The following is a 26,654-nucleotide window of genomic DNA, read 5'->3' as shown; positions in this document are numbered from 1 at the left end:
GGAATCTCTTTTAGAGTTATGTATTCAAGTGTTCAGATAATAAAGTATAGCCTTCATAAGATTGTTAGCTAATTCTCTAATATACTGAACAATGTGATGTTGACTTGTACGAGTATCATGCTGTAAATTTATCAAATTGTTTCACTGATACATTTACAAATGTATTATAAGCTCGGTAATCTAATCCTAAACTGCAATTCATCTGAAGCCTAATGGCCTAGCAATCATTTATAATAGAGTTAATTAATATGCCAGTTAAGTTAAGAATTCAAATAATAAAGCTGCTCTTCTTGCTTGGAGAAAAAAGGACTACAATCAAGCCACAGTGAAGGATTTGTTGGATATTTCTATAATATAGAAATTTATCCTTATAATATAGAGACTTAAGAGTTCATGTTGTACTAATATTGGGATAAAGTTGGCAAAGGTGCGCTTTTCATAACAACTCTGCCAACACCGGCCCAATAGAATGATCCCCGGTCCAAAGCTGTAGGCTGATTTTCAAATCGTCCATAGTGTGTGAATGTGTATGCAATGGGCTTGGCACAGCATCTAGCTCCCTGGGAAATGTGTGGATGTATCTTTAATCTTGATACCTTTCAATCTCTTATAGAAATGTCCACTTTCAGCTCTTCACATTTCCCTATATTGCACAATTTCTCTCTTCCACTGCCACTCACAGTTCCTGACTATAACCGTAACACAGGGCTTATCTCACAGTAACACCATGGTCTCATCCACACCTTATTGTAGATGTTATCCTTTTCTCTTATCCCTTAATCTCAATCTGCCATTTTTCTTCTCTAATCCTCACGTTTCTTCTGTTCTGCAACTGAAATACTCCTTGCCTTGAAGTGCGTCTGTACAGCCCCTGGTGATTACGTGGGATTTAATGCCATCCAGCGGTCACAGATAGAACTGCAGGCTGGGTAGCGAAACCTGTTGGGCTTGTCTAAAAACAATCCAATATGATTTCTGAATTCATTGTTATTTGGGAAAGATACGAAAGACTGTATCCGAGAAAACAATGCTAATAATATTTTATTTTAATCGCGTGCCTTCATGTTCATTTAATTAAATTTCTAGAAAAAAAAGAAAAAGAAATGAAAATCATACCTCACACATACAAGTGGTATTTTACCTAGAGATATTGTACAGCAGAATAATACCATATACAATACGTTTCATATAAATGTATTCTATATTTGTATTCTATATTTTCGCTACTCACACCAAACTCATGTTTAGGCCCTAGAAATGGAGCCAGTCTCCCAGAGCGAAAATCGCGCATCGTGAAATCCCCATGAAAGAAACGCGTATGTCCCAGTGTGCCTGCCGTAGTTCAAGATGGCGGCCCTCAGTGTACATAACGTGAGTTGTGCTCTAATCCTAAAGATTAACCATAAAGTTAAGCTTTACGTGCGAGAAATGTTGCTAAAGATGGTTTTACACAGTTATCCTTTCATAAACAAATAGTCTGTTGATAAATTTGTGGCACCACATGCAAATGTATGTAAATCCGTTAATGTAGAGGCTAGCTGTGTGAAACTAGCATGTCGCTAACGCGATGTGTAGAGCTAAACTGATAATGTAGCTAAAACGCTGCTTCTAGATGAAAATCTAGATGAAATCATGATGGCCTAGTAAAAAAATAAAAATAAAAATAAGCAGCACTCTGATGGACTACGGAAGCCCTAAGCGGCCACGCATTATTGATTTTTTTCCCCTGTTGTTTTCTCGTGATCTCGACACAAAAGTTGTTTTTTTTTCGTAATCTCGACATAACAAAAATTAATCCCGAGAAAATAAAGTCGAGATCACGAGAAAACAACAGAACAAAATGAATAATAATGGATGTCACAAAAAGCACTGAATTAAACTACAGTCCTAAATTAATAATATATATTCTGGTGTGTGTGTGTGTGTGTGTGTGTGTGTGTGTGTGTGTTGGGTTCTTTTCAGTCTTATATAATTGGACAAACAGTTGTGTAAAGTTTTAGTCTGAAGTTTATATTTGTAACACTGTTTGTGGATTTTATTTTAAATATACGAAAAAATGGTACCGAAAGCCTCCCATCCGATTAATCAAAGAAATAATCGGCCAACTAACCGATTATGAAAATAATCGTTAGCTGCAGCGCTAATGGACATGATTACGTTTTTAGACCGAGCTTGTATAACCTACTGTCAGAAGTGCTGTTATCGACAACTAATCAAGAGGAATTGAAGATTCAGCAGTAGTTAAATCTTCAGTATGTTACAGCTGTAGACGGTGCTGCTTTCTGTACAGAGACACGAGCATTATTTTGGGAGTGTTTTGTATTTTTCCGTCACGTTCATCAGTTTCGATCTCCTTTTCCCCAGGAGGTGATTGAGGATGATCTGCCTAAAGCAGTGCAGCTACTCAACACACTCACGCAACAGGTTTGGAATGAAGTGTTTCCTAATCCTGCTTCTTTGTACTTCTGCTTTGCATCACATTATAGTGTTTTGTCCTGATTTCACCCAGCAGAACCGAGGGACGTGATAACATAAAGTCTTTAAATCTGACAATCTCGGGCCACTGAAGTATACTACGAATGATTTAGCAACCAGAGCGAAAGAACCCGAAGACTGTTAATCTGGATTTATAGTTGGGAGTTTATGGAATTAATTATATGCATCAGAACGTCATTGGGATTAATTGAGTGATTAGGAAGCTGTGCAGTGATTGTAGCATGTCTGTGTACTATCTCCACACACACACACACACGGGTTGTTCAATATTTTAGCTCAAGAAAACAAATACCTCAATTAATTACTAAAACCGAGTATAAAAATAAACCGTGCGTGCTCCCTTAACGACCAGTTAGGATGTATAGCGTTTATACTGATGTACAGAATAGAAACGTTCTTCTCCTTGAAATTTCAGGTTGCGTTTGTTACGAGCCACGTCCGAGACTTGATCAAGAAAGTCCAGAATAAAACGTATCCGACTTCTAAGGTAAGAGTTCGGCCGTGTAAAGCACAGTGTGTTCTGTAACACTTTTAATGTTCCTTCTAATAATGTTTGTTATCGACAGGGTTTGTCCTTTCTGGACCTGCGATACCACCTACTGTTATTTTACCTTCAAGATGTTGCACATCTGATGAGCATTAAGACAGATGGCCAAAGTTTGAAGGACAACGACGCCATCCACAGGCTGGTCACCATAAGAACGGTCCGATTCTCTCACTGATCCATGTGAATGCAGTGAAACACTGTATAAACGCGATGTGTGTTGTAATGTATTAGATTTTTTTCATTGTCTTTGTCTTTGAATCAGTTTAATATTGTCATTATGTAGGTCGTTGATTCAGTCAGATTGATATTTTTTAAGTGAATAGTAATCATAATGGCGCCGATTGAAGAGTAATGTTTTAGGAAGAAAACCGTTTTCAAATGCAGTATCAAAAGGTTAGGTTATCGCGCTAAAGACATTAAAGCTCGGCACAGATTGCCGGAACTGCTGCTTATCTGCAAAAATCCACACCGATAGTTTTCCCCGGTTGTGTCCGTTGCGGAGCGGTTCGGAAGGGTCCGCCGTCATTATACAGTAGGAAGAGGGGCTTTTAGAGTCGAAATAAAAATGATCACCGACACCTTTATTTATTTATTTATTTATTTATTTATTTATTTGAAGTGTTTTTTGATTCATTTTGTTGTCTGTATTTTTATTTAAAAATAAACATTTAGAGTTACATTTTGGTTTAGTTTGGATATATATTATTTACTTTAATATTTATTAATAGTAAATAAATATTAATATTTATACATTTTTAATTTTTAAAAAAAAGTACAGTACATTTTAATGGTGCAGTCAGTACTGTTTATTTTTGTAATGAAGTAATATTTTACTTATGTATTAATTAAAAAAACTATCGGTTGATTAATCGGTTATCGAGAGGTACCGCCCGACTTAGTTATCGGTAGATTTTATCAGTAAAATCCACCTCTATCGGTCGACCTCTAAAAGAAACGTAATATTACCACTACATGCTGTGTATGGCAATGTTTGTTTTTTTTTTTTCTATAAAAACTATATTTAACACAGAGTTTTGTTCTCACAGAATTTAAGCTTCTTAAAAGATTTCCTGTCTCTCCTGTAGGTTCTGGAGAAGATGCGTCCTCTCGATCAGAAGCTGAAATATCAGATTGATAAACTAGTGCGCACTGCTGTGACTGGCAGTCTGGGTAAGGCTTCTAATCCATGGAGGAAAAAAAAAAATCATCAGTGTTTTTTTTTTGTTGTTGTTTTTTTCGATGAAACCGAACGATGTGAAACAGAATGAGTCCGAATTCCTAGACTGATCATCGTAATGATCGTATTTTCATGCACGGTGACAAATGAAAGGAAAACCTGGTGACTCTATTAAGGGGTGTCTTGCTGACATGGTTTGGGTCCACTTGCCTTTTTTAGAAGGAAGAGTCGCTGCAAATCAATACAGAGTTCTTCCAACCGATCACCTTTAATTTGTAATGAAACCTTTATATTCTGATGGGAGTGGTCTCATCCAGGATGACTCCGCCCCCATCACCAGGGCCGTGCGGGCTCAGTGAATGGTTTCACGGGCGGGAAAATGATTATATAAATGAAACGTTATGGCCGCAGTCACTGGATCTCATACCAGGCGAACACGTATGAAAGCGCTTGGAGTCACATGTTAGACAGCGCTCTCAAAACACCAGATGAGGGAAAATCTTTTGGAAGAATGGTGTTTAAACCTCCAGTATATTTCCCGAGAATCGTACAGACTGTGCTTAGGGGGTATTGAAGCTGTTCTGGTGGCTCGTGGTGGCCCAAAATCTTACCAATTCCTTTAATTCGTCACCCGTTTGTACACAATCACACCTTTCATGTTAGCAGATACTGTTACGATAAACACGACTCACTGCTTGCTAACAGTTCCTCCTGTGTCACAGCTGAGAACGATCCTCTACATTTCCGTCCGAATCCCGAGAATCTTGTCAGCAAGGTAAAGCTCTTCAGATCATCATTTGACTCTCACTCTGTGATCTTAGCATTAAACAGCATTTGTTTGTATCTTTCTCATTTGTAAGTCGCTTTGGATAAAAGCGTCTGCTAAATGAATAAATGTAAACGTAAACAATATTAAGAGTGAACGTTATGTGATATCTGCTGCCTGTTGGGATTTTATTTATTTATTTATTTATTTATTTATTTCCCCACAGCTTGATCAGTCTGAGGAATCGGACGACGATGACGACGATGGAAATAAAAAAGATTCTGGCAAAAACGTGGCTCCCAAAGCCAGGAAATACGTCCCACCAAGGATCGCCCCGATGCATTATGGTAAATCATTTAAATGTCCATTTAAGCAATAGAACACTAGAGGGAGCGTTTGGTCACAGGCACGAGCTGTAGATCATCACAGGGCTATAAAACATGCATCATAATCCATCTGGTGAAGTATGTCCGCTGAGGAGCCACCTTAGCAACGATTTTTGTACCATGAGCAGATCGACGATGACGTCCGAGACACCGGTTTGTCAAACGCAGCTGTTAAAATCAGACAGAAGTGCCGTAAATAAGATGTGGTCTGTGGTTCCAATAACACAACACGTATTTCTTCATAACTAACACAGCCGAGCGCCGTGTGTCTGCTCATTCGTCAGTGTAAGAATCTTATAGGCTGGGTGTTTTTGGTAACATCTCAACCAGAAAGGTGATTGGCTCTTCTATACTGGAGGGGTGGGGCTTGTGTAATACAGACTCGAGAAATGTTGAGTGTTTTGTGCCGCTCCGTTCATCTTTTACCCGATGATCTGTCTCTACTCGTACCATCTCTAGTAGTGATACAGGAGCTAGTGATAATCAGCCTGCTAATGTAAGGGCCTCATTAATGATAGTGTCAGTAATTAAATATTAAATCTAGTCTGATTTGCCTTTGATTTATACTGAATTGTTGTATGTATGTATGTATATCACAGTAAGCTTTATAAACGGAATGTTTTTTCTTCTTCTGCAAACATGAAGCATTGTACACTCGGCTCATTTTCTCTCATTTTCACTTCTCCTCGCACAGACGGTGATCTGACTGAGGCCGATAGGCAGAAGGAGCTTGTGGATAAACGCAGGAAAGCGGCGTTCCGTAGTTCAGTGATCGGGGAGCTCCGGCAGCAGTACAGCGACGCGCCGGAGGAAATCCGTGAGCGCCAAGACTTTCAGACTGAGCGAGACATCCGAGAGGACCAGCACAGGTGAGGACTTAGGCCCTGTTTACACGAGTGTGTTTTAAAACGATCCTCGTCTACACTGGCGTTTACGACACGTACACGACCGAATACGCACGTCACATGACCATTCATGCACACTGGGCATGCACATACAAGTGTAAACAGGAAGTTGGTTGCTAGTCCAAACCGGCGTTCCGTGTAGGGCTTACGCCGCTCGAAATGAGCTTTGTTGCCGTTCGCTCTAATCGTAGCTCGCCCCTTGCGCATGTAGGCAGCTGCAGTATTATAAAATACAGAATTGAACTGCACGACGGCTGCTGAGAATGACGACAAAGCCAGCAAAGCTCGCGGTTCAGTCTCCGTGGTGTCGTGTATATTATCAAGGTGGTGTAATTGTCAGACGCTATGGGCTCGACGAATCAGGGAAGGATACGCAACGATCCAGAAGACCCGATCAGGGGGCGAATGTGGGCGAAGCCACGCCTTCATTTTCAAAAGTCTTCGTTTTGATCTGTTTACACTGAAACGCGAGCCCGGAGTTTTCAAACTAAAACGGGGGTCGAAGTAGTGTAGACTACAGGAGTAACCATAGCGGAAGTTACGCGTTTTAAAATGAAAACACCCCAGTGTAAACGGGGCCTTAGTTATGGAGTAATGTAGGTGTGGCACAGCTGGGTCAAATCAGAGACAAGCAGCAACAACCCTATCTGAAATGACTGGGAATGACCCAGCTTGATCAATTTCCTATGATATACCAGTATGATGATAGCATAGCTCTAACCATACAACTCTTCCGAATTTCTTTCGGACCGATAGCCGTTTACACGTGACTTTTTTTTTTTTTTTTCTTTTCCATGCATCTTTTGAGACAAATTTCGTGACTACAGAAAGCGAGACGTCTGTTCAAAAATCCCCAATGTTACTAGTGTTGTGGGAAATTCTCTCCAACCGAAGTCAAAAAAACTTCCAGAGACCAGGAGTTATGGATGTCGAAAGAATTCAACTTTGTTCAAAACAAATAAAGTGAGACCTCTTTAGACAGTCTACATTATACAAACGCACACAGGACCTTTTTTAATCATACCTTTCTGAGCTAAGGAGCTCATCTTAGGCGTGGTTTTACCTTTTTTTTTCTTTAAAAAAAAACCCCCACGAAAATACAAATCTGCTCCTTTGCCATAATTAATTACTTTTGGTTTTATAACTATGGTATAGGACCAGTTAGCTGTTTTTTTTTTTGTTTTGTTTTAAAAGGTTTCACTCAGTTTTTTTCCCTTTTTTCCCCCCGTCTGATCAAAACTCCCTTCCTCGCCACCTGTCCTCCTTTCCTCCGGCCTTGTCCTAACTCGACACTTGGTATCGGGCCTCAAGGTTGTTCACTTACAGAAGCCGATTCTGTGCAGAACAACACAGGATTCTTCAAGATGTCTAAATGCTGATTTACAGAAAAACACCGGATCCTTTTAACTCGGCACACACTTAGAATATAGTTCGATTAGAATGTATTTTACGTTTTTAGATCACGTTTCTAAGTATTGATTATATATATTGATTACGCTTCTAAGTATTCTAAAGTTTCTAAATGTTAGTCATACATATTGATTATGCTTCATCGATGTATTCTTTTTCTCGCTCTCATTCATATATATATATAAAATTTCTTTTAGTATTCAAACATATAAACATATGAAAAGAATAAAGTAACGTCTATATAAGCCATCGTTGAGAAGAAAGAAGCTCGTGTACGAGATGGAAAGATTTGAATTAATATTGTCTGCAAATAGTCCAACCTGCAGACAAAATGTCAGACCTTCACGTGTATCAGATACAACAGCGTGGATTAGACTCGTGCGGTATTGAGGTTTAAGGAGAGGAAGGGAGGGTGTATTAGCTTTGCAGTCGGGAACCGCTTGCTGGCAGTGGCAAACACAAAAACTGAGCCGGATTGTATTTTATTCATTCATTCATTCATTCATTCATTTATTTATTTATTTAAGGTTTCTGGTTCTGCATTAAAGCACTGTAAAAATAAAACTGCGCATTTTCAATATAATCCTTTTACAAATCACTCGTCTAATGTTTACTTGGACAGCATTTCCTATGTCTAATCTGCTGCTTAAATCCCTTGAACACATCCGAGTGCTGACCGTCACTCCGCGCAGGATTTTTTGGGGGGGATCGTTGTGGCAAAACATGCTCGGTTTTGCTGCGGCTACTTTCAAAATTTGCGATTTTTCTTTCTCAGTGGTAAACTACTTGAATTGGCGAAATTGCAATTGTACTGAATTGTTGCGCACAATCTTTGGTAGTGATGTTCGTCGGTAAATGAGACCTTTTTAGCTGTACTCATGTCCGACGCACGTGAATCGAAGACGGCGAGAAGAGTAGTCACGTGACGCGTCTCGGCCGGAATCTGCGGCGATTATGAAAAATCGCAGGCTCCTCCGAATATCGCGGTTTCCTTGATTTTGCGTCCGTTTCTGCGGTCGTGAAATCCTGGATGGACTCGATTATCAGAATTATCGTGCCCGTGTGCGTTATTCGTCAAGTGTTTGATTTGCCACAAAAGAGTGTTTAAATTTTTCTGTGCCATTCATAGGTTTTATTTCATATATGAATAAATGCAACATTCTCCAGGCGGTTCCAGTGCCGTCCACCTCAGCAAATCTTTTCAGTTTCATATGTTGATCGGTTCATCTCCTGTTCATCTCCTCGTTCGACATGTTTTTGAGCAATAACTCATACCAGAATGTTAAATTGCGGTGCTTCTATGTAAACTACATAAAGGTCTGGTAATAAAATATAAATGAAGTAAACATCAATCAACACCATCGAACTGTAAGGTCATGGAGAGATTGTTGGATCACACTAACCTAGTGTGTATTAGATACATCTCGACTTGGATCAATTCCATATGAGAACCGCAGACCCGATGACCTTCGATGTTGTCGGAGATGCATTAGCATTTACACTACAAGCGTAGAGCGTCCATGCGTGTCCCTTAGCGCTTCTGAATGTTGTTCGAGTGACCAGATCCGTCTTTCAGACTGTTGCGACCGTGTTCATGCTCGTTTCCGTGCCGAATTTTGTACCGAAATAATATTTAGTCGATAATTCACACACCGGTCGTCATCGTCGAATACTTTGTGTTTAATCATATCGCAGGAAAAACTACGAGGAGTCTATGATGGTGCGTCTAAGTGTCCCCCGAGATCAGAAGGCTAAGAAGAGACGCATGATGGGAATGTCCTCACAGCTGAAGAGCATCACACACTTCGGTGACATCACAGCGCTGACCGGCGGAGACGCACCGGTGAGTGAGACGGACTGATAAGTCACGGATAGATGGTCGGGAAAGCAGGCAGACAGATCGATGGACGTGTGAGGACAGATATATGTAGAGGTTATTAGAATCCTGGAGAAAACCAGGACGTTTAGAATATAAATGCTTCATGAGACAATTTAGGTCATCCTTATATTTTGTGAAACATCTGTACTAAAATTCATCCCATGAAGTTCCATTGAGGATTATTATTGAGGATGCGTAATGGTTGCGTATTTTCTGGAAAGGAAATCCTCTGTTGTAGAGTTTTATACAGGGAGACAAACCAAAGAAGTCTTTCGGACAGTAGAGTCCTGCTGAAGCTCCGCACACCAATAATACAAATCTCTAGGATGGACAGACGAAGCCCCTGATTGGCCAGAATTCATTTTCACTCACACAAGAACAGTCCAGCCGTTAAAAGCAAAGACTGCACTATAAGGAGTTTGGACATTTTTTTGTTCTCTTTAAGAAAAGATTGTGTTCTAGTGTTTGGGGCAGAGTGTAGTTTTGGATACAAATGAGATCTAGTCTGAGTGTGTTGTTTCATTCTAGGATTTGGATAATCCCAGACCCAAGAAGAAGAAGAAAGTACTGAAGAAGAAAAACAAAAAGAAGAGTAAGTGATTCTTTCCTAATCGGATATTGCTGACATGCACGTTATATTTTGAAATTAAAATTTGTCCTACTTTCATTTTGCAGTGTTCAAGAAACGCAAGTAGAGGTTCTCTACGTCTGGATCGAGACAGGAGGGTTTTCATGTACTTGCATCTTCCAAATAAAAATATTCAACCCCTTTTTCGAGTTTGGTCTGTGATATTTCAAATCATGAACTATTAGAGGTTTTATAAAGGAAAAAAATGGGGCCCAGATCAGAGAAGGTGACATCTTCCTCAGACTGAAAGCTGGAGGGGGGTTCTGGCTGTGTAGAGGCGCCGATACACACGTTCACGGGGCAGATTCTGGGATCACTTCTGAGAATTCTCATCGGTGTGGATCTCGTGTGGTGGAACGGAACCGATAAATCCGGACCCTTGCTTCTTCTCACCCACGGCTGGTGGTTTTTTTTTACTATCTCCAACTGGGTTCAGAGGTAGATGTGAGTATTTGCTTCTATGTTGAATTTGAAGTGTTTTTGGGTAATAGGCTAAATTTGAGCCAGCATTTGGATTTGTTTTTTTTTTGTTGTTGTTTTAAAAAAGCTTCACTCAGTTTTTTCCCCCCGTCTGATCAAAACTCCCTTCCTCGCCACCTGTCCTCCTTTCCTCCGGCCTTGTCCTAACTCGACACTTGGTATCGGGCCTCAAGGTTGTTCACTTACAGAAGCCGTTTCTGTGCAGAACAACACAGGATTCTTCAAGATGTCTAAATGCTGATTTACAGAAAAACACGGGATCCTTTTAACTCGGCACACACTTAGAATATAGTTCGATTAGAATGTCTTTTACGTTTTTAGATTACGTTTCTAAGTGTTGATTATATATATTGATTATGCTTGTTAACACTTTGAATTTTATTCTTTTAAATTATGCTTCTAAGTATTCTAAATGTTAGTCATACATATTGATCATGCTTCATTAATATTATATATATATAAATAAATAAATTCTTTTAGTATTCAAATTCAAACATATACAGGATTTTGAAGAGCCTTTTTTTTTTTTTTTTTTTTTTTGCTAGCCTGCATCGTGAACACTCTGCTAGACAGAGACCCTCTAGGGCAACAAATACGGCTCAGTACATACCACAGCCAATTACCTAGCCGAGAGCACAACGCCCAGAGAGGTTTCGTCAGCCAACCTCCACCCATCCCCCTCACTTGGCACAGTGAGGCCAGACTTCAGGCCATCGAATCTACAGAAATTATAAGGGGCAAAGGAGTAGACAATGACTGTACCACTTCCACGGTCGGGTGCTTCACCAGCCAGCAGCTCAGATGCTGGGAAGTGCTTACTGTATGTCAGATCCCTGGGTTGTATCAACCCTGTCACAGGACTACAACATTCATTCAATTCAGACGTCGACCGCCGAGGTTCCAGGAAATATTCACCTGTTGCCTAAGGTGCCTGCGCCCACTGAGGAGAAAAGCATATTTTACCCAAGGGGTTCCCTTAGGGGCCACACCTTCTCACAGGGAAGTAGTGATCACAGATGACCCTGGCAGGCTGGGGAGCTGTGTGGCAATGCAGGGCAGTCAGAGGCCAGTGGAGTCCTTGGCAGCGGGAACACCACATAAATGTGTTGGAGCTACAGGCAGTGCTGCTCGCCATCATACCTATCGCCATTTCCTTCCAGTGCTGGTAGGAAGGCATGTCCATATAAGAACAGACAACACATCTGTGGTCTGTGCACAGCATACCTGAACCAGTTTCAAGGCTCTTCGGTAACAATTTCTTTTAGGAGCACTTAATTACAAAAATTTAGGAGAACAGTCAAAAATTTGAGCACGGTTGGTTTAGTTTTTCTTTCTTTCTTCTTCTTTTTTTTTTTTAAAGAGATGGCAGCGTCAATGTGCCACAGTATAACACACAAGTAGGCATGAGAAAACTTGAGCTTGTCAATTATGACAGAATTTAGGAACATAGTGTGAGGCATGACACATTAATTTACCTTCTGATAAACTAAATTGAATATTTTCAGTTAATTTTACAGACTGTATGCAAAAAAAAAATAAAAACCCCACCACCATTAACCTGTTCCACCTTGTAAACAAATACAATAAACATCAAAATTCTGTCTTTGAATCCCGCTCCTCTTAAATATATTTAAAGCTTCACTATTAGACATTTTGCCCTGTCATGGTTCTGGGCTGGAGTCAGTTCTCGAACCGCTCTGTGTATATTGTGTATATACCTGAATAATCTCACATAGGATGTGATTGAGTTCATTTACCCGTCAGATGCACAGCGCTTAAGTTTAATGTTCATTAGGGATGCTCCGATCAGGATTTTTACAACCGATATCGATCCAGATACCGATCTTTTTTTTTTGTTTACGCTTTAATCAGGAGGTCTGCCATAAACAGTTAAATGTAAGCTCTCTGCTCATGGTCACTGTTAATTGAATTTTAAAAAATAGCAATGAGAAATACTGTGGGTTAATTGATAAACAAGCATAAAATATTTATTTTTAAACAGAGAGTCCTAATTTAAAGTAGATTAACACAGGCATTATCCATATTAGGAAAACGGCCTAAAAAATAGCCTTCTAGGGAAATAGCAAACTAAGCTTAATGTCAAATTGATATTAAATGCAACCCAAAGTAATTAAACATTATTTCAATTCTCATTTTATGAAGTTATTATGTTTTATATTAAATGATTTATTTATAACTAAGCACATTTTTTGTCTATGTTTGAATTTGAATACTAAATGATATATATATATATATATATATATTTTTTTCAATTATCTGACGACTTTTCATTTCTAGTTTATGCACTGTACAGATCCAATACATACAGCAATACAACATTTGTAATTTGTTTGGAATAAAGTTTTAGATACACAAACTTTTGTAGAATATCACACAAACTCTGTAAATGAAAATAATATAATCAACTGTAAAGATTTCGCACCACGTTGATATTTTTTAGCAGATCTAAATAATTAGTCTGATCATCTTTTTCCAGTTGCTACACTACGATGACCAGATTTTGTTATACATTATATTATACAGTATGAACTTCTATAAAAGTCCAGTGTGTATAAAATGCTGACCTAAATAATTGAAAAATTAGCTTCAATTAGTGTGATACACAAGGGGTCAATGAGCAATGTGGACAGGTTTATTTTCCCCCTATTGTGCAGGTCTACTGACTTCAATACATATTAATGAACAAATAAACAACAATCAGGAGGGCCTTACGGGCTTCAAAATAGATTTTCCAAACCTGATTAGGGGTCCTGGCTTCAGAATTACCTCCCAGAATGCCCCATTGTGTGGTCTCTTCCAGACCCATGGGCTTCGTGCATACAGGCAGTTCCTTGGAGCGCTATCAGATGAACAACTGCTCCATTCTGAGGTCATCTTATATCATACAATCGCCATTATTCGTGAAACGTAACCTGGCCCATTCAATTAAATCGTCTCTATACTCCCTCCATTTTACAAAGATCTGAGGACATGTAGGACACAAAAGGAATACAATTTGCAACATATACAACATTATGTACTGAAACAGCTCAAGGGCAGATTTCTTGTGATACACCAAAATGTATGTGACAATTTTAAAAACGTTATGAAATCCCCCCACCACCATTTTAATCATTAAAGGGCCAAAAGGCAGGACAACAAATTTCGCAAACATCCCCCCCCCACATTGTCAATAAAAGAATAGCACAAAAAGTGGATGAAAGCTTGACTAATGAGAAAGTATTTATGGTGATCACAAACTAAGGGATGGTTTGGCAGAAAGCTCTAAAGTAGCAATTGCTATGGAGTATCTCACTGTCCAGATACTGCCTTCATTGGGAAAGAATTCATATCAATAAGGGAATCAAAGTGTTTCCACATGCTAATTAGATGACCTCTTATAATGAAAATTACAGCCACATCATGATTCCATTGCATTATAAATAAATTCATGATCCAATACTTAACATATCACAATGTGCAATCTGGGTACGGAGTAAAGGCCGCTACTATAAACATGTCATGTTGATTTAAAACAATCTTAAATTTAAAATCTTTAAGATCTTAAATCACTGGCACCCTGTCCGGGGTGTACCCCGCCTGGTGCCAGATGCTTCCTGTGATAGGCTCCAGGTTCCCCCGTGGCCCTGAAAAGGAGTAAGCGATTGAAAATGGATGGATGGAAGATCTTAAATCATGCAGTGACGTTTCTTTAGACATTTGTCACCCAGAAAAACTTTTTTGTAAGGGAGAAAAAAAACAAAACAAAAAACACGACAACCCCATTTCATTTTTACAATCTTTTATTTTTTTTTTCTAATTACAGACTCATGGGTTAAAAAATAAAAAAAAGCCAAACGTCCCCCCCCTCCCCCCAAACCCACTTCCCCGTCTCAAAACAAAAAACAAAACAAAAAACCCCCAAGGGAAAAAAACCTCCTCACACAACCCCCTCCCTCCCAACAAATAAAAGCTTTGCTCCTTTCTTTCTTAAATAGCCTTAAATTCCCAGGATCAGTCCTCTAGCGCTCTAGAAATGCATCCCTCCCTTTTAACCTTTAACCTGTTCTTGTCCTCACCGTCTCATTCTCTCCCATTTTAACCAGCTGCTTTGCTCACGCTATATAAATATGTGGTGGTGGTAGGGTGTGTGGGTGCGTGTGTGTATATGTGTGTGTGTGTGTGTGTGTGTGTTAGTGAGCGTGTTCAACGTTTGTTGTTGTAGTAAATGGGCCGGGGATCACCCTGTGCCCCACCCCCACCCCCCCACATGAGTGTGGATAGAGGGATAGAGGGAGCAGAGAGAGAAAGAGACGATGGTGAGACTGTAGGGGGCGCTGCAGCCACAGGGGGAGGAGGAGTACTCAGCCTCCACTGGTCCTGAAACCTGAAACGACAAGAAGTGGTCTAGTACACAGAGAGAGAGAGGGGGAAGAAAAGAAAAAGAGAAGAGAGAATGAACCAGACAAGGACGGCTCAGAAAAGGAACGGAAAGCACGGGGACGGTTTGGGGGCGGTTAGGGGTGATTAGCCGAAATATATGTAAGTGGTTGGAAGTGGCAGAGCGCATATGTAGAGAAAGAAAGAGAAAGATGCAAACTGAAGTGGCGATAAGGCAAGTTTGGGGAAGAAATCAGAAAGCAGGAAACAGAAAATGGTCTCAATTTCATTCAATGGCTTTGAGTCATTAGTGGGCATAGCCTAGTAAAGACAGAGGGAAGTTGAAAGAAAGGAAACAAAACAGAGGTGAAGATGGTGGACAAAGGAGGCAGAAGATTTTTTTTTTTTGTTGTTTTTACAATTGAAAGCTTCAGTGTCAGCGTTAAATACTCAAAGAGCCAAACACCATGAGTCAATAGGGAAGAAACTAATGAAAATGCAAAGAATGGCTGGGTAATAAATCAGGGGGGAAAAAAAAAAAAAAAGTCTCATGAAATTGAACACTATGGGGAAAATAAAAAAACATGTTAAACACCCTGAACTGAACTGCAAGCTGTGTCAGAAAGAGGAAGAATGCAGGTAAGCATGAGAAACAAACAAGAGAAAGAAATCAACATTTTTTTTTTTTTTTTTTTTTTTTTTAAATGGAGGATGGATGAACGTTAACAGTTCAAAAAAAAACAAACAAACAAAAAAAAAAACCAACAACTAGAAACCTCATATCTACTTAAACATACAGCGTCATCACTTTTGGGGAATTTCACACACATCTTCAAGGTACAATAGAAGAAAAGGAGGGAAAAAAACTGTTTGCTCCTTGTGTTGTGTGAGGAACTCACAGCCAGACCAAAGGAGACACATCTGCAGCCTGAGATCACACCATCTTCTCTAAACATTTCACAAATGCCAACCAAGAACCGCCCCAAAATCTCAGTACCTTACCGGGGTGACTGCAACACTCACGCGCGCACACACACACCAGTCAGTCAAGTCAGTCTGTCCGGAAGATGCTCTTTTCTTTTCTATTTTCTCCCTCTTTGTGTATTTTTTGTCTTTTTTTCTTCTTTTTTTCTTCTTTTATTGAGGGGTTATTTTCTTTTCTTTTTTTTTTTAAACAGGGAAAGGAGGGATGACAGTAAAAAGGGGAAATGACAGTGGGGAGTTATTAGTAAGGGGAATACCACGATGTTGATCGCCCTCGGCCCCTGGAAAAAAGAGAGAGAAAAAGAGGGTGAGTTTTTTTTTGGTTGAAGATGGAGGACACCAAATTTGTTATGCGTACAAAAAAAAAAAAGGGGCTTAATATTTGAGATACAGGTAAGTCATTCTTCTAATACAAATACTATTCAGGTATACAGAATGTCCAGTTAGTATAATGTATACCATCTTGTCTACATTACTGAAGAATATAATTCTTTAAAAATATATATGTTATATTATAGTATGAAGCGTTCGGCTTCATCTAGTACTACAAAATGCAAATGCATTAAAGTGGTAAATCTAGGGGGGCGGGGGCGGGAAGTGAAGACATCCTCTCTCCCTCTTTATCTCTCTCTGTTAGGGCTCCTTTGGTCACTGTAGGGGAGAGATGATGGACACACAATGTTTCCATCCAGATGTTTTACAAAATGGTCAAAAAATAAAATGTCATCTCTTCACCCCTGTTGAGAATATTGATGGAAATGCATCATCAGAAGAGCAGCAGCCAAACACACACCCACTACCTCACCATTCACTCGAAACAATCCATCTCCAATCCCTATGCCGTAGCTTTATCCATGCCACGACCGTCAAGGACGGCGTCCCAAACCACATGCTGCTTATAGTGTACCGCTTGATAACGCCACTACTGTGAGACTACAGGGTGGACAATTCAATTCATGAGCTAGCTAGGAAGTCTACCTAGGGTAACTACAAATTATGAGCTAATAACGTATTTTAGTATACTATATATATATAAAAAAAATGTAATTCAATAAGATAAGATTTTTTTTTTTTTTTAAAAAGTCAGCGAGTACTTGAATCCCTGAGAGAGGCACCTTTATGCAGCCAGTCCTTATCCTTTCCTGATAATCTCTATGGTCATGAACACAAAAAGGCAGAAATTTGTTGGCTGATGTTTCGTCGTGGCCACACTATACTTTTCATCCCACCGACCTCCGTTTATACGTGCGCGGATGCAGGAGGCCGGAAACGCGAGCTCAATGTCGAGACGTTTGGTGAACTCTGACCTGCGAATTGGTATCACATAAAATCATGTGTGATCAGTAGAAGATCGACACGTCACAGCGTGACCTCTTCAGAAAATCCAAGATGAAGGAAGCAGGATTTCAGCGAGTATTTTTGACATTGATTTCGTGGTGGCCTCCCCCCACCCGCCCCCCCCCCCCCCGCCCCCCCCCCCCCCCCCCCCCCTTCCAAATGTGCGATGCAATTTGCGGAAACCGACTTGAACCGGCGAAGATGCGATTCCACAAGATCGTTTCGCGCGGCCTTTCGCGGTGATGTTTGATGGTAAATGAGAACTTTTTAGCTGAAATCATGTTCGACAAGTGAATCAAATAGGGCTTTGGCCGAATGTGCGTCGTGATGACATCACGCGACACGTCTCGGCCCAGGGCGGCAGAAAATCTGCGGTAATTTTGCGTTCCCTTGATTTTGCGTTCATTTCTGCAAGAACAGATGGTTTTATTTTAACACTGAAACAGATATTTGGGCAATTGTTTCGCGATTGCGGATTAAAACAACATCTTGGCTTTTCACCCCGTCATATCCGGTTGCGGCTCATATTCGCAGCGGCCTCCGAAGAAATTTCGCATGCTGAAAGTCTAGTGTGACCGCGCCCCTTTTCCTCGTTTTCGCTGGATGAATTATTTACTTGTGAGGTATTGCGATAGTGTATTACAGTTCTAGTTCTTGCACTACACTGCACTGTATGCCTACTAATACTGTACACTTATATTTATGTTGTCTACCAACAGCCACACCGTGTCCTTGACTCACATACATAATGCAGCAGATGGAAGAGCATGTTGCCTTTAAACGAACATAATCGTTTCAAATTTTTCCTGCCAAAGTAAACAAAGTAATAAAAGTAGTTTGTCCTTCTTTGGCTGTGAGACAAGTGACAGGTGTATCTGAACCTGTCTGTCCGTTCTGCCTGAAGCCGGTCTGCTGCGCAACCGTGAACGAACCCGACAGCCCAGATACATAATCTGATCTGTGTGCCCGGGCTAATAATTTGTCCGCTCCTTCACTATGGAATTTGTGCCATTTTGAACGCAGCTACTGTTAGTAAAGAGCTGTAATAATGACCTATTAACAACTTATGAACAGCAAGTGTGCTCGGCTAGCGTGTCGGACCCTTGATGGCTCTGCTCCTTCTGCTGTGTAGTACAGGCCGAAACCACAGTGTGCAAAAACAGGGTGCCGAGTTCCGCAATTTGTACGCTACATTTTGCTGTGAACGCCACCAACACGCCTGCGAAATATCACAATCTGTGATGGGTAAACTGCTACGTTCCTTACGCGACATTTCTGTTTGTGTGAAGCACACGACAAGAGCGGTCTTTACAGGCTGCGATCACGTTCCATACCCAATTTTTTTTTTTTTTTTTTTTTTTTAACACATCTCGGATGAGCGCAAACTTTATTCCTGTAATACTTTTGATTTGTAAAACAGATGGATGGAAACAAACTTTAAGCACAAACACATACACAGGTGACATGCAGTGTCTCCACAAAAGCACTTCAGACACACAAACATGCAAGAACATTCAATCAAAGATGCAAACACAGCTTAGTCACACACACTCCTCACCCCCCCCCCACCTGTGTGCTTTATAAGAGCACAGGTCACAATATACACAAGTTAAATTACTTGAAATCAATATCAGGCTGCAGGAATGAAACCTTCATTTCTGGAAGTGAAATCTAGATGCATAAAATCATCTTGTATAATCAATCGCATAATAACTAGCCACTAGATATGTGCCAGTGATTGGTTCTATAATATCTTGTGGCCAAGTCTGATTTACTTCCCCCGCATCCCAATATGAAGGGGGCTGTTGATGCAGATGGCATTTTGGCCTTTACTTATGTTCGAGAAGTCTGCCTCATTTATTTAAAAAAAAAAAAAAAGAAAGAAAAAAAAAGGGCACAATATTTAATAATATTGTGTAAAACCTTTAGAATACATGATTTAATCTATTTAACTGCCACGACATCATTCCTAATATTACAAAAAGTGGCCACAATATCATTTTAAGCCAATTTTAAAGGTAAAAGGATTAAGTGAACATTTAACATTTCCTTTTTATTAGCCTCCGTGTTAATGCATGAATTTAAAAATCGCAAGTACTTTGCTAGGCTACCGAACCTATTCTTCTTTAAATACATGTTTAAAAATGTAAAATATCGAAACTTTAAGTTTAACCTCAAATTAGCATATTCAAATGTAGTGTGAAGCTTTTGTTTTTTTGGCTAAACACAAGCGTTGCTGCATTTTGAAGAGCATAAACTGTACGATTAGGGGCGGGTTTAAACCCAAAGTTGGCTTTGTTCAGATTAATCCTGAACGCCGGGTCGGATTTCAGTTGCTCGGCCGTTCATTTTGGGGGTTGGGGGATGTCAGGGGTTGGGGCGACGACCCGTTAAATGCCCAAATGACATCTGATTGAGAAGGTCGGATGGTCCAGTGAGCAGCTGACAAAGGAAATGTTTTTCTCCATTATCCTAACAGATAGTCACAGCATAGGAACGGTAAAAACAGGGGGCGGGAGTTAGGCGTTTTCCTTTTTAACCCGAGTCGAGGTAGAGTAATATAATCTCATGCACACTGGTGACAGATCCGGTAGGTCTGAAAGGAAAAGGCTTTCTGTACTTTTAACTCAAATTTACGATGGTCGGTAAAGAGTTCAAGCACCAAGGGGGTGTCAGTTTTATCTCATCCTGCAGATACTGTTATTAAAATATGAACCTAATTTTCATTAAGATGAAGAGACGCTGAACAAAATCTTTTACCTAAAAATCATCCAAGTGTACTACTTAGAAATATGTTTTGCGAATTGTGTTCTAAGACTTGGCCACTCTGTCACTAAGTGTGTGTGTGTGTGTGTACACAGCCTTATTTTTGGGTAAATGCGAAGGCTGCAACGCTCTCAATACTATCAAGTTCAGTAGTGTGTACACAAATGTGAGCAAGACTGAGGTGTGTCATCTGTTCACCTGAAGGCCCGTCCTCTTCCTCTGGGTGGTGTGTATCCGCTGTAATACCGAGCCCGAGACGAGAAACTTCCTCCACGTGAGCGGAATCGGGCCCGTGGAAACCCGCGGTCTGTGGTGCTGATACCGGGTCGGTTCGTTCTCTTAGCCCCAACCTGAAAATCGTTCAAGGTCAAATATTGAGCTACGGCTCTGAACGCGCTACCGATGTTTAACTCTTTAACCCAGTTGTGGGTAAAAGTCACACGGGCCACAAACTGTGAAAGTTTGTACCCGAGATTCCCTAACCATCAGCATTTCTAGCCAATAATGCACCTTTTTTTTCCCCCCACTTAAACTGATATCTGTTTAAACACGTTTACCTTTATCTGCCTTCCTCGGAATAAGGACTCATCCAGTGCCATTGCTGTTCTAACAGATTCCTTGTCTGCAAACTCAATATATGCAAACCTGAAATGCGAAGAAAAAAAAAAAAAAAAAAAAAAAATTTTTAAACACAATCAGGAGGCATACACCTGGGTCAGGTGGGTGAAAGAAATAATCAAGACATCGACCGATTATGGATAACTATGGATTATGAAGAAAGAAAAGAAAAAACAAACAAACAAACAAACAAACAAACAAACAAACAATGCACAGTAGAATTATTTACAAAACAGGTGAAAGCAACTTTAGGAAATGTCTTGAATTTAACCGAATCCTATTTTAGAACATTCACAGAAGGATATTTAATAAACATGGGGTTGGGTTGAGTGACAAGTGAAAAACACGTTCATTGTGTATTCATGTCTGCATCCCAAACAGTATACTACTATAAAACCATCATGCCACCCACTTCTACTGAATAACGATACAACTTCTACAAGGACAAATCTGATGCGTCTCCGCGAAATTCAAGAACGGATAAACGTCATACGCCGGAAAGGGGAAAAAAAAACAAACAAACAAAAAAAAAAAAACGTACATTTATAATCAACAGTAAAACACACTAGATTTAAACAAAAGGAGTTAATAAGCCGTATCATTGCTATAGAAGAACAATCATTGCTCAGGAATATCAAAATGAACTGCAACGAACAACGGAGAAAGAGTGATGGACAGAGAGAATGTAGCGTTTTAACGATTACCCTTTCGGGTGTCCTGTGAATTTGTCACACAGGATAGTGACTCTGTTAACAGAGCCACAGCCGTGAAAATGAGCTTCAAGCTCCTCGGCTGTTGCTCCATAATCCACCTGCAGAGAACAAACAAAAACATTTTAACACAAAGACATTCTCAGTCCATGATCAGGTCATACATTATGAAAAGGTCAAGGTGTCGTACTTTATTCAGTACATGACGCAATGTTCTGTATAAGCCCGTTCCTCAATTGTAGAAAGAATGTAGTACTTCTGAATGAGCACAAAGCTGTTGTGTACAAGAATCTGTCCGTCACTGAATGGGGCTTCATATCTGACTGACCCACAATCAGTCACAAAAAGGAAGAAAAAAACAAAACAAGAAACCCCACACCCTGCTCTCACTACCATTTTCTGGGTCCCATCTCTAGCTTTCACTTGTAAATGATAATTTCTTGTATGTATGACAAGTTCTGTATTATTATTATTATTATTATTACATGAAATACTAGATACTGTTAGTGGCTCACTCATAAATATAACTAAACATCTTCTTAGAATAAATGCATGTGTCTTACTGCTCTCTAAATCTACAGAGCATTAGCCTTTATATCAAAATAAATAAATAAATAAACTCTCACACACAGTAACTACTAGAAAAACATTTGCCAGTACTACCGACTATTTATAACTGGTTAAAAAGTGTAAGAGAAACCCGTACATTTCCAACATAAATTGATCTTCCATCTGCTTCGATCTTCTCTTCAATGGACATGATGACAGGACCAGCTGTGGTGGAAAAAAAATAATAGGGTATCATTTTAAGAAAACTCGTACGCATTTGTATCGCAATTAAGGATTTGAAATGAGGTTAATGTTAACGAAAGGGTTTCTAAAGGCTACGATATCGCAGGCATTTTTCTTATTGTATGTCGATGATCTTTTTAACCAAATTCTTTGAGCCACTAGAGACGTGCGTGACTCGGCCTTCAAATCCGGTTAAAGTAAGAAAGCTTAGTGCTTTCCTCCCCCACCGGATGACGAGGCATGGCTCAGCTCGGCAAATTACCCATAATTCCTATACTTGAGTAACCATGCTACATTTTGGTTACCCTTTTCACCCAGGTACCATGCGTCTCGAACTGGAACATGCGAGTGGAGCTAAAAATAGCGCAGGCCACGGATTGATCAAACGGTCGCACAGTAGTCCTGATTAACGTCCATGACTAGAATTCGCAATGATCTCCAGAAGTAGGTTAGAGTAATGTCTGACAATGTTTCTGGAGGTTTTTAAGGGTCGAAACTGTAAATTATTTCAGCGATTTTAGACAGAAATGTAATGTTTCGTATTAATTTCAATGTATTAAGAGCAACGGTAATGGCCTCGTGCACTCAGTGACAACTGTGCCACGTTCTCTCCTCAGAGGATAAAATCATGCAATTCTGTTGACCAGCTAGAGCAACGTGAAATCACAGAGCTCGCGCTACATTTCTAAAATGTTCCAAAACTTTTTGATAAAAGGAAACCGTATTTATTTAAATAGACAAGCATGGTAAGATCATATTCCTAGACAAAACGCTAAGAAATCCTCATGTGATGTGACGATTTATTAGCAGCACATGCAAAGATAAAGGCAGTGTTTTTGTGCCGTTCCTGAAAAGAATCTAGGTTGCAGGCAGAAGAAGAACATCTCAAGTGACCCAGTTGTTTCGCCGCTCCTGCTCGGGCGCAGCTCTTATTTGTCAGCAGCGCCCCAATGTGCAGTGTTCTCCTTTTCACACAAAACACACTCACCAGGAGGAGGACTAAGGTTCATCTGTTTCTCCACTTCGTTCTGGAGCTCCTTCAGTTTCTCTGCTTCCTCCTCCATCTCTCTCACCCGGGCTTTAATGGCCTCCAGCTCCTGTAGACATTGTTAAATTACAACGACGGCGTTAGCAAGAACACGATATAATATTACGGCTAATGAAGACAAATGCTCATCAAACGGCATTTTAACACAAGCTAGAGTATCGCTCAGGTCCCGTGACGAATTGCACGTGTCGACGAGGTGTTCTACAATAATCGGCGGAAATTTAGCCGACGCAATATCATCGCGAACGATCCTCTAAATTCATGCTCCCGGTGTAAAATCCGCCCCGTTCATAAAGAGACACGGCTGTCTAGTGTATCCTGTACAATTTTTAAGCAGTGCTGCATGTCCATCACACATCTGTTCCCTAGATAGTGATACCGACAGTACCGTTGATCCGAAATAATAATAATAATAATAATATAAATTGAGGTTAATGATTAGGTCAAGCTTGCGACAGCGGAATTTAGCATTGGCTCAGGCCTACACCGACGCATGTTACCTAATATGTTTGGGATGGATCAAATGAAGTGTGAAAAGGAGGTGGAAAATATTGAAAGATTAAAAACCATGCAAACTTGCTCCGTATTGCAAGTGTTTATTAAATGCAATGCTTGCAATTAAAAAAAAATAAAAATTCTTCTCTCTGCTTTCTGTTAGAAACAATCTGTGATGCTGCGATTACGACTACTTCTACTACTAGTAGTAGTTCATCTTTAGTAACCAGGATCGCAATAGATCTGGAGCCACACACACACACACTTGTTCACAGCAAGAGACGGTTTAGAGTAACCGTTCCTCGTACGGACGTGATTTGGAAGGTGGGAGAAAACCCTGAAGAAACCCATATGGACATGAGGAGAACATGAACAGAAACTATATACAGATAGTAATCTGCGCTCAGGATCTAACTGGGGACACTGGAGCTGTGCAGATACAATGCTACCCACTGCACCACCGTGTCACCTATTATTATTATTATTATTATTATTATTATCATCCAATGTGCCCAAATCAATTCGATGCAGACTAAGTTCTAGGCATGTTTTAGTGCATCCAGATCTCTCTCTCTCCCTCACACACACACACACACACACACAAAGGTAGCACACCCCTCTTCGCATGCACAACCTTTACATGACCAATCATTCACACACACTAAGAGCTGTAGTGGCACCAATCTCATCCTGGTGAATTAAACACATCCTCGGAATTCTCTCCGAAAGTGCACACCATCATACTGAACATCCTCTGTATGATTTCCTGCGCACAGCTGATCGATAACGTCGTGTCCTAAACCACTGAACGTATAAACACCTGCACCCTTACCTAATTACAAACACTAAAAATCATGTAGAGGAGGCGTTTTCGCCATCGAGCTGCTTCGCACAGCGGTGATCTCTCATTAACACACCGATGTGTATCGGCAGTAGGAGGTTTGCGGCAGAGCCTACATGTGTGTAGCACACTAATGGACAGGGAAAGGCGTGATGCCATTCTTTTACACACACACACACACACACACACACACACACACACTCTTGTAGTGTGATGCTCTTGTGGCAGTGCTGCATTGCAGGGCAGATAGCACCATGCCCCGTCCTAACACACTTATACACCATTTTTCATCACAAACCCAGCCATGTTTCATCATATTACAGGATTATTATTATTATTATTTAAATTCCGTCATGATCTGCTCTGAATCACAGCAAGAGAATGTGTGTGTGTGTGTGTGTTGAAGAGACTGAACATGTTATCAGCATGTACGTCAGTGTCTCTGTGAAGGCGCTCAGATTTAGCCTATTATCCAAAGAAAAATGGACATGTAAAACACACAAAAATGCAACGCGATAAATAACGCGCTTAGATTTATTCCAAAATTAATAATATGCTCGTTTAGCACACGCACAACGCCCTGCTATCAGATTAACGCGGTTTTAAATAATAAATAAATAATGCGTGTAACAAACCGCAGCAGCATCTGACAAACGCGCATTAAATTAGCAGAGCCCGAGGCTAGCGGAGGGAACGTTAACGGTACCGAAAAATCTCATTTCACAACCACAAATCCACAAAGCAGTTAATCGGCTTTCATAGGAATCCACCACGCAACACACGGCTGGATCTTTTCTTGTCCGTATATTCGGTTAAAAACAGCGCGAAAAGCGTTTCATCGGCATCCCGGCGGTATAACATTAGCCTACCGCGTTAGCAAACAGCGACAACGCGACAAAGCTGCTGGCTGTTAGCATCCTAGCTAGCAAAGAGAGGCATTTTTATTCTCGCTAATAATAAAAAAGAGGCGTGTTTTACCGTGAGCTTCTCGCCTCTCTGCAGACAGCAGCGGCGTTAATGGCGGCCTGTCCTACCCTCTAACGTTAACCCCCTCTCGCATTTTTTTGCGACGAAGGTTTTTTTTTCTTCTCCCCCCACCAACCAAAAAAAAAAAAAAAAAAAAAAAAAAAAAAAAAACCAATGTTGCGCCAACATGGCCGCCAACGCCATGCGTTAAAGCTTACACAGTGAACACCGCGCGAGCCACAATGGCGGACCGCGCCAACGGATTTTAAAAAAATCCTTACAATATAAACCTAAACACGGAGGTATTTGTATTTGAATGTCAGAGACTAATAATAAAAAAAATCATACACGAGGGTGAATACTAGCCAGCTAGCTAAACATGTGATCTCGGTGTAATTCCAATATCAGACTCGCTGCTGTGAGATAATAACGCTGTAATAACGTCCTTAACTCACCGGGTCTTCAATAGCGGCCTCTCCCTCATCTAAACCCGGTTCTTCGTCACCAACACCCGGATCTTCCAGCTCTGGGTGACCGGGGTCTGAGTCGAGCAGAGATTCCTCCGCCAATCCATTACCGAACTCCGCCATCGGGCCGATTCCCGCCGCTCCGCGCGCGCCTCGTGCTTCTACTCACACCGCTGGAGAGCGCGAGGGGCAGAAGGTGGAGGGGGAAAAAACGGCGGAAAATACCCCGCTAAAGTTAAAAAGAGGAATAAAGAGGCCCGTTTCCTTCACAAAAGGTTCAAACCTTTTCCGCTTACAAGAAATAACTCACTGCTACTCGCTAGACCAATTCAACTATCTTCCGTGCTGTGACCAGGAAGGACTCGTGTTCGCTATAATTATCAGTCACATCAATATTATTCAGGGGGAAGAAAAAAAAAAACCCCAAATGTGTATTATTCGCTTTGCGCCGTGTGATCCAGAACAGAAATGGAAGTCATGGGCGGGGCGCTAGGTCACTGCAGGCGCAAACTCAATAGTTTATAGGACAATGACAAGAGTTTAGACCCGCCTCTATTATATATCAGGCGCTCCCG

At 40.5% G+C, this 26,654-nt stretch overlaps 2 protein-coding genes across 3 annotated transcripts; one reads left to right on the top strand and one right to left on the bottom strand.

Moving 5' to 3' along the window:
* Window positions 1-1,347: 1,347 nt before the first annotated feature.
* On the top strand, window positions 1,348-10,336 carry ngdn (neuroguidin, EIF4E binding protein). The gene is made up of 11 exons (XM_017453527.3): window positions 1,348-1,371; window positions 2,365-2,424; window positions 2,912-2,983; window positions 3,063-3,200; window positions 4,129-4,213; window positions 4,943-4,995; window positions 5,213-5,333; window positions 6,067-6,241; window positions 9,383-9,530; window positions 10,095-10,158; window positions 10,242-10,336. The coding sequence occupies exons 1-11, from the start codon at window positions 1,348-1,350 to the stop codon at window positions 10,259-10,261; spliced, it is 960 nt and encodes a 319-aa protein (XP_017309016.1). The 3' UTR covers window positions 10,262-10,336.
* A 2,976-nt stretch (window positions 10,337-13,312) lies between these two features.
* pabpn1 (poly(A) binding protein, nuclear 1) lies at window positions 13,313-26,572 on the bottom strand. 2 transcript variants are annotated; one of them, XM_017453525.2, is made up of 7 exons: window positions 26,068-26,572; window positions 23,251-23,359; window positions 22,177-22,244; window positions 21,465-21,571; window positions 20,700-20,787; window positions 20,341-20,492; window positions 13,313-15,061 (listed from the first exon to the last, which is right to left on the bottom strand). In XM_017453525.2, exons 1-7 carry the CDS (start codon window positions 26,200-26,202, stop codon window positions 14,881-14,883), a joined length of 840 nt encoding a protein of 279 aa, XP_017309014.1. In that variant the 5' UTR covers window positions 26,203-26,572; the 3' UTR covers window positions 13,313-14,880. The 2 variants fall into 2 exon arrangements, with proteins under 2 accessions (XP_017309014.1, XP_053530714.1); XM_053674739.1 differs by having other exon boundaries at window positions 13,313-16,319; window positions 26,068-26,570.
* Between the last annotated feature and the right edge of the window lie 82 nt (window positions 26,573-26,654).

Source organism: Ictalurus punctatus, chromosome 23, assembly GCF_001660625.3.
Source record: "Ictalurus punctatus breed USDA103 chromosome 23, Coco_2.0, whole genome shotgun sequence".
Taxonomy (NCBI): Eukaryota; Metazoa; Chordata; class Actinopteri; order Siluriformes; family Ictaluridae; genus Ictalurus; species Ictalurus punctatus.
Note: the sequence above shows the minus strand (reverse complement) of the source record. Positions and strands in the feature narration are given on the sequence as shown.